This window comes from Triticum urartu, chromosome 4A, assembly GCF_056163025.1.
Source record: "Triticum urartu cultivar PI428250 chromosome 4A, HENAU_Tu73, whole genome shotgun sequence".
Classification (NCBI taxonomy): domain Eukaryota; kingdom Viridiplantae; phylum Streptophyta; class Magnoliopsida; order Poales; family Poaceae; genus Triticum; species Triticum urartu.
This window is the reverse complement of record NC_141876.1, coordinates 435889273-435897974: the sequence shown is the minus strand read 5'-3', so window position 1 is coordinate 435897974 and position 8702 is coordinate 435889273. Positions and strand designations below refer to the sequence as shown.

Sequence of the window (8702 nt, the reverse complement as noted above, 5' to 3'; positions counted from 1 at the left end):
GGCAGGTCACTTGAACTTCGAGCAACTAAATTTTTCATCAAGACAACCGTCACAAGTTCATTGCCGTTTGAGAGTAGTATTAAAAATGGCAAAAACAACATCATTTTTCCTTTGTTTTTAACATGTAATTGAAGGTTGGACGTCTCGCATTAGAGATCTTGAACTTCACCGGGAGGAGCACGTGAACTTCTTGCAACAAACCTTTTAGGCTTTTAGTTTAGTATTCTTTTATTCTCCGAAACGCATGCCGTGTAGTAATTGAACTGCTCGTTGTTTTCACCTTGAACTTTTGTCCCCTTTTTCTGTTTGTAATTGCCCACTCCTATTCCGAAACGCATTCTTCATAGTAGTTGAACTTCTCGTTGTTTTCATATTGAACTTTGGCCACATATTTTTTGTATGTTATCCCTCACCCGTTCCTCGGAGTTCCACAAAAGGTAAATCATTAGAAACTTGTTGAAAAGGCGCAACTTATTCAAATACGGGTAAAATTTTCTTTCTGAACAACATACGCCAATTTGTTTTTACCATTTATTTTTGGAACATAGTATACAATATACCCTCGGAAAGTTGTTGAATAGGAGAAACTTTTTTCATGTAGAGAATTTTTGTTTTCCAATTTGTAATGGATAAAGAGAATTTGGTTAAAACATAAAAACTAACATATTGTGTGTGTGTGTGTGTGTCTTTGCACAAGTAAATACACGGACCTCCTTCATAAGAGGTTTTGAACTTCCTTGCCCACCACGTAAACTTTTAGCAAACGTTTTTTTAACTTTGCCTTTTTATTCCTTTTTCGTATATGAAAAACACTCAATGCAGTAGTTGAATCGCTAGTTGTTTTCACTTTGAACTTGTGTGTTATTTTTTATCTAAACTTCACATTTTGCATTTTTGAGTAAAGATTTCTTTGTGATTTTTCAAACAAACAATGAACTTCACTATTTTTAGTTTGAACTTCATGGTTGATTCTTTAATAACAACGATATATGAGTTTTATAAAATGGTAAAATCCTATATTTTTAAATAAACATTCAGCACTTCGCTGTTTTAGTTTGAACTTCTAGTTTTTTCTATAGCGGGGGAAAATCTTTTAAAACTTTTTTAGTTGTTCCTTTTTTTTAATTTGAACTTCTTATTTTTATTTTTATTAACGACAATTTTTTTAATTTTTTTATATACTTCGGTCTTCTCTGTTATTTTAATTTGAACTTCTCAACCTTTTTTTAGAAAAAATATGTTTTTAAATAAGCATCAAACATTTTTTTAAATGAACTTCATAATTTTGTTTCCTATAATAGGAAATAATTTGAGTTTTCCATATACATCGAAGTACTTCGTTATTTTATTTAAACTTCTCGATTTTATTTGTTTAGTAGCAAGTAAAATCGGAGTTTTTAAATTCGAACTTCTGAATTTTTTAATTCGGACTTCTCGTTGTTTTTCGAAAATGTGAAAGTAAAATGCTCTGTTATATATTTGCATGATTTATCGGAACGGGGCAAGTGATATACCATTGAACGGGGCAAGTAATTTTCGAACTACTTCCCTTTCTAAAATTGAACTTCCTGGTTTTATTCTATATCAACGAGAAAAAACTGAGTGTTTTACAACTAAAAAATGCTTCATGTTCAGGATAAACTGTCTGGGGTGCAAAGACAAGCAAAATTGAAGGTTCAGGAGTTGGCAAATGTATGCTTAACTAGAAGTACAATATTTTTGCTTAGAAGTCAGTGATCTGCAGAGAACTTAACACATGACGGCTCATTTTCAGGTTCATGGCATGTGGCTTCTGTATTGGTTCGCATCGCGCTCTGTACATTGTCAGGTATATGTGGATTCATCATGTGGTATGGAACTTTATGCAGCTTTCGAGACTTCGATTTAGGTTTCTTTGGTGCATTTGCAGGAACTAGCATCTGCCAAATGGCATCTCCATGGGAAACCTGTACTTGATGCTCTGATGGAGAAGGTTTGTTTCATACGAATTCTTAGTTAAATATCAAGTGTTCCTTGCTAGTATTTATAAATGCAACCACCACTGTCTTACAAAGTCAAGTGGACAGGTTGCTGAGACTTTGCCACATGCACAAAGGTGGAACCACAGTTGCAGGCAACAAAAAATGTAGGCTAATGTTCTCAACCAACACTCGTCCTCGCCTTTTTGTGAAACACTCTGACACGCCATCTCTTGCTTCATGAAGAAACAGTCGCCTGTTGCCAAATTTCATTTCAACTCATTGAAGAACAGCACTAAGCCGGTAGCTGCCAGGATCGTCACAGCCTACAGAGCTTGCAAGGATGCCATCCAGCCATGTGTGGCCAAGTCTCAAGAGTTTGCAGATCACTTCTGGCAGGTGACGCTGATGCATATAGTAATATCATAGCAACCTTTTCATCTCGTTGTATGCATGGTTGAACCACCGAAGTCTGATCCTGAGCACCAACGGTTTCACTCTAGTAGGAATGCAAGAAGTTCTCCGAGCCACACGTCGCACGGATCGCGGTAGTGTCTGAACCTCACCTTTCGGTCATTGAACCTTACACGAGGCCTGTCAAGTCTGTTTGGAGACAGCTCATTATGGCGACGAGCATGTACCTTGAGGCCTTCAGCTCCACCGCCATACTTGTCGTACTACATGGCTCTCATCGTCCTCGGGGCCGCCATGGCAGCGCCGTGTCCCGCGTGAGAGAGTGAGAGAGAAAGGAGAAAGAGAGAAGGACGATGGAGAGAGACACGTACTGCTGGTGGGCGGTGTGGTGTGTAATGCGGTGATGCTGATTCACAAAAGCAAACCAAAAACAGCATCCCTCGTCTTCGCAGATCCCGGACTGCCGTCGATCCTTGTTGATGCATTTTTGGAGATAAAATGAGAAGAACACTAACCTGTGAAACTGAAACTAATGAACCAAAAACAACAGTTTTTTGCTCTTGCATATACAGTTGAACTTCAGACATCAAAATCACTTAGAGAATAGGAATCGACGATTGATCTGGATACTATACAACTACAGGGAACAACATTGACCAATTCCACCTAGAATGTTATATAATCCCGTACTGTAATTTCAAGCATTATAAACTCAAAAGATGCTTACAATTCTCAGTTTGTGCCGAACCTAGGAGTCGAGGAGATCACCACACAGGACTAGTTAGAGGAGTGCAAGTGAAGGAACCTATTTCTTCAGAAAATCAACAAACTAAACTTCAGAAAATCAAAAAACTGAACTTTGCAGGGCCCTGCAAAATATACACGGTTATAATCAACTTTAAAAACTTCAGAGAATCAACAAACTGAACTTCTAGAAGGCCAGATGCTGACCTTTCTCTTTGTAGCGTCGTTGGTGACCTGTAATTGAAGGTCGAGGGTTAAGGGTACCACCTCAACGAGTTTTGGCAGCCGGTGCAGGGCATCCATGGAGGAGGGGCAAGCTGCAGCGAGGAGCGACTGCGCCGGCCACAGAGCTGGAGGCCCGTCGGCCGCGGGGAAGGAGCGTGTCGGCCGCAGGGAGGGAGGGCGCTGGCCGCAGAAGAGGATGTGTGTCGACCACGGGTTGGGAGAGCGCCGGCCGCGGAGGAGGGGCGCCGGCGATGCGGGTCGTGGGGGTGGTGATGGCACGCTTTTGTTATCGGGGCCTGGTGGCGTTGAGGTTGGAGGTTGGGTCTCCGGCGGCGCCGCCATTGGTGGTCTGGGCTCGGCAGCGGCGCGCTTGAAGGTCGGGACTCCGGCGACGACGCGGTTGGTGGTCCGGACTCCAGCGGCAGTGCGGTTCGACGTCGGCGTGGGGGCGGCGGCGGCGGCCAGGTGGATGGCGGCACGGGGGCGGCGACGACCAGGTGGATGGCGGCGCGGGGCGGTGGAGTGCGGTGGGTGTGTGGCCTGGTGCGGCGACAGAGGTGGATCGGGCCTGGGGATAAAGATGCGGGAGGTGGGGGTAGTTTCTTTTTTTTTGCCACAATGTTTGGGCAGTTCCTGGTTTCGGTGAAGGAATCTCGGGAACAACTCATCGCGCCTATATAGGGGGCCATGATCCGAATAACTATTCTGATCCCAGGATCAGAATAGTGCTATATATATATATATATATATATATATATATATATATATATATATATATATATATATATATATGGCCTCTGCATAGCATCATCATCATCATTTTCAGTACATCCTATGTAGATGAATTAGGATGCACTTGATCCTATGAAGGTATCTATCCTTCAAATCATAGGGGTGCTTCAAACTAACAACAGTACATAATATCCAACAAAAGAGGGTCGTGCTACAGCAGCAGAATACATGGCTCAGTCTAGATATCAACACGAATCAAGTTGTGCATATTTGCTGTTGGCATGAACCACATCGCCGCATGTCGAGTTTGCAAAAGCCATCCATCGCATGGAAGATTGATGCCTTTCACACACTGAAGATTATCTGGCAACAAGCTGTGTCGACGAATCTCTGGATATGGTGATTCTGAAACCCATGGTATGATGTGTAAACACAGCCCCCTCGCGAATGGAAGTTGCATAGCACAGTAATCATCGCCGGTGATATGATCGATGATTGGTTGGATGATCGGATAATTGAGCCTGAGGAACAAGGAGTGGTTGCCGAGGCTGTAAATCTGCCTCCAGTTGAATACACGTGGCCCAACGGAGCTGGGATCTTTCTCGAACACGAAGCAACCATAGCCATCAATGTCACGAACGCCCCACGCATTGTACTGCATGTGGTTTGATGTAATGGTTTGGTCAATTTGGTACGTGCGAATGGGCATCAAATGACCGCCGTCAGCTGAATGAGCGATAAACCACCACCCATCGGCTGGTATGATTCCAGGTCTTGGAATCATGAAGGACAGCGCATTTGCGTCTGCTGCAACAATTCAAATTGGAGACCAAAAGGACAAAAATAAACAATCATGTTCAGAGTATGTGTGGAATTAAGATTATTATAAAAGTGACACATATCATAGACAGAGAATTGCAATGCCGTGGTCATAATCATACCCCAAGTTAAAAAAATAAGCCAATGGCTTTCATATTCTAGCAATATGTCATGGTTCAAACATCATGTAACAATGAGAGGAAAACAGTTATGACAGCGCCTACTCATATTCTACCAGAGCACTTACTACTACTGTTCTCATATCAACTCTAAGCAATAACATGCGTTGTTATAAAAATCTTGTAAACGAGAGTAACATATAGCAATCATGATGTTATGCTCATAATATGTATTCTAACAATCATTAAATTCCAATTGTTCTCATATCAACTCTAACAATAACATGTGTGGTCATAAAAATCTAGGAAATGAGAGGAACATATAGCAATGATGTGGTTATAGACATGCTATGCATTCTAAGTTTGTAACAAATGAACAGGCAATCGTATTCATAAGGTAAAGATGAGATGAGACAGAACAATTACACGATGATAGATTCCACCAGTATAGGTACCCAATCTGTGCGTCGACTGCGTAAACGATGCCATCATGCACTATAGCATCAGACAAAAATGGTGCCTCAATAGGATTGATGATGAGCCATAACCATGTATGGCGATCGGATTCCAAATAGACTAATCCCATGTTGAACAAGGCAATGAGCTTGTAATCCATGTAGTCTTCTGATGGTGTGGGCACTTTGCAGATTACAACTTTCTGCAAACAGAGGTCGAGCCAAAAGCTTGACGCGTCTCGTGCGTAGTAGGCAGGAGTGTCCGGCGGACCGCGAGGCTCGATGGCGGCGGTATCCAATGATGGAAGGGTGATCTCTCGCTGGGTGTAGATATCAACAAGACGCCATGGATTACCGATGTGGTGGATGAGGACGTCTAGTTGGCCTTCATGCCCGCCCAGTAGTGGCCGTGCATGAAGGACAGGTGGACGGGTAGTGGTAGCATGTCGAGGGGCACCATGACAACCTCCGTAGGATCGTCAAGTCGGTGTCTGGATCACCTGCGAGGATCGGGCATCAGCAAGCAGGGTGTCTTGAAAAGAGCCGGCCGGTTGCAGACAAGTAGACGGTACAAAGACACCGAGAACGGCTAGACGGACGGTGCTAAGTAGGTCCATATGACTACATATCTGCTGCAAGAGAACATCGGGGAGGGAATTCCAATCGCAGCTCTGCGTGTCAGTCGGTTCTGCCATTGGGGTTTTCGGTGCCTGCGAGCCAGCGGGGAAGTGGATTCGGGCGGGCGAGCGAAGAAGCTTCTCCTCGTGTGGCCGAGCAGTGAGCGGGGGGATATGGTACGCGCGAGCTACCAAGGAAGATGGCGCGGGCGGGCGAGCAGTGAGCGGGGGTAAATGGTGTGTGGCCGACGATGGGGAAGAGAGGAGGAAGAAGAAGAGATGGCAGTACTGGGTAAGGCTGATTTAGTAACACCAACACGCTAGTTCAGCTTATTAATTACGTGTCCCATCTGCTGCAGCGTGTATTGTCACTTCACTGCGAAAACTAGTTGAATAGTTCTCTCTGACCGAGATGGGGAATAATGGATCGCGAGGACTTCCTTTCTACAGTATCCCTATGCCTCTACGCTCACTTCACTCATTTTGCTCCGTACCTAGTCACTTGTTGAAATCTGTAGAAAGACAAATACTCCGTATTTGGGAACAGAGGGAGGCTTTTACTCTGTACTATTTGGGAACAGAGGGAGTATCACCATATGGAGGGAACAGAGGAAGCTTGAAATATGAACATGTCAATGGGAGGGAGTAAGCCCCATGCATGCATGCATGCATGCAACATGCAACACTCACACGTACACATGGACGCACGCAACACTCACGCACCCATGCGGCACACAACACACGACGCAACACACACGCTCACGCTCAAGTGCTCAACCTACTCCCTACGTCCGTGAAACACTGTACATTTAGAGATTTACACATTGACTAGGGCATAATTAACGCGAAAGTAGCAGACTTACGTGTGCATGCGACCATTGAGATAAGAAGATTAAATGAAGGCCGTTGCATGCTGTAATTAAGGATAGACATGTAGCCTATACCTACAACACAAGTTGGTGCATTAGTCAATCAATATCGATTTAGATTAAAGGCTAAATGCATTGGAAGTGTAGATGTACATCATGTACTACACTCTGTTTTATAGCCGATGTACACTCTTTGTTGGAAGACCGAGGGAGGACACGTGCATGCACTCACATACACAGCCAGGGCGGTTCGCGCGCAAGGGTTGGACTCGTGTCGCGCCTACGTAAAGTTTTGTTTAACTGATTTCTTTGCTCTGCCAACTGACAGGTGGGACCCAGAAACCAGGTGACAATTTAACCAGTCAACAAAGTTCCACGTCGACTATGTGGCCGGTCAGTAGGGTGCAATACGGTGCTCTACGATGAGCTAGTGATCGTATAATCGCCGCAAAACTATATATAGTGACCGTAAAGAGCGTATTGTTACATACGTTGACCGCCAGTGTATTTTTCTCAGTTCAAATTAAGCCATATTAATCGGAAAGGACGCAGTATGGACTACTACTACTAGTACTAGTACTTCTTTGATGTGTCCCGTCAACTCGCCGAACGAGGAGAAACTTGCTTACTACACCTCTCCCTCGCCCACGCGCGCGGTGGTTCATAGGACGAGGAGAGGGTTTTGACTACAGCGCCCTCTCCCTCTCCCTCTCCCTCACCCTCTCCCTCGCGGTGGACTTGCATTAGTTCAATCGGTGTCAGATTGCCAGAAACATATTGTACTATAGTATCATCATTGTTGGACCTTCTGAAGAGGCGAAGAGCCAAGTGCAAGGTTCACACGAGTACGAACTGTTGAACCTCCCAAAGAGGCAAAGAGCCAAGCGCAAGGTTTTATAGGAGTTGTTGTCCTAGTAGGAGTGTACTACAACTATAGCGAACAATGCTACTGTATGATGTCGCCACGTCACGTATATCCAAAGTTGTGCCACCTTTTTTTTCTCAAAGAGCGTGTTGGAGCCCGTGCAACAACTACACAAGTTGCACGTACACATAACACATTTACTAGTAATAAATTCTAAAGGACAAATGCCAGTATACCACACAAGTTCATCTCCAATTCATGTGATAAATTTGTGCACGACTAGTCTACATATATTCATAGCGCTACCGTTCACAATTACCGTACTCCACTTACACGTTATAGATGGGTTACATGTCCTCTTCCAGGTTCCAGTCCCATGTGTTCTTCATGGATGGAACGATCCATAGCGGTGGGCAACGAGAATCATTGTCGCAGCTTTCTAGTCCGGTTCCACACGATGGAGACTCATCCAAGTTGAAGCGGCATAAATCAGGGATAGCGTGTCCTGGCATGTCGTTCATTCGGTGGTGCGCATTGAAGACGCAACCATGATTCATGAAAGGCAGGCCTTATGTGTCGTGCACGGAAGGTGGCATCCGCTTCACAATGGGGTAGCTATCCCCGATGAAAAGCGAGTACTCTCCAAGAGTGTTCCTCGGCACCCACGTAGCATCACGGGGGTCGAACTCGGCGCCGTTCATCTGGTACACGCGGCATCCCAGTTCTGGACACATGATGACATACATAGTCAAGGTCCATGCATAATAATGTTGTGCTCAAATATGGCGGTCAGTAATACTGTGCAGCAAATTGTACTACTCCGGTATAGAGGAAGTAAAATAACCGGCTTATTATATATAGCCACTCTTGGCTACATGGATGAGA

The 8702-nt window shown here is 44.4% G+C and overlaps 1 protein-coding gene across 1 annotated transcript; it reads right to left on the bottom strand.

Moving 5' to 3' along the window:
• Positions 1-1847: 1847 nt before the first annotated feature.
• Positions 1848-3972, bottom strand: LOC147976084 (uncharacterized). The gene is made up of 2 exons (XM_087518530.1): positions 3324-3972; positions 1848-3241 (listed from the first exon to the last, which is right to left on the bottom strand). The coding sequence occupies exons 1-2, from the start codon at positions 3681-3683 to the stop codon at positions 3209-3211; spliced, it is 393 nt and encodes a 130-aa protein (XP_087374656.1). The 5' UTR covers positions 3684-3972; the 3' UTR covers positions 1848-3208.
• Positions 3973-8702: the final 4730 nt, after the last annotated feature.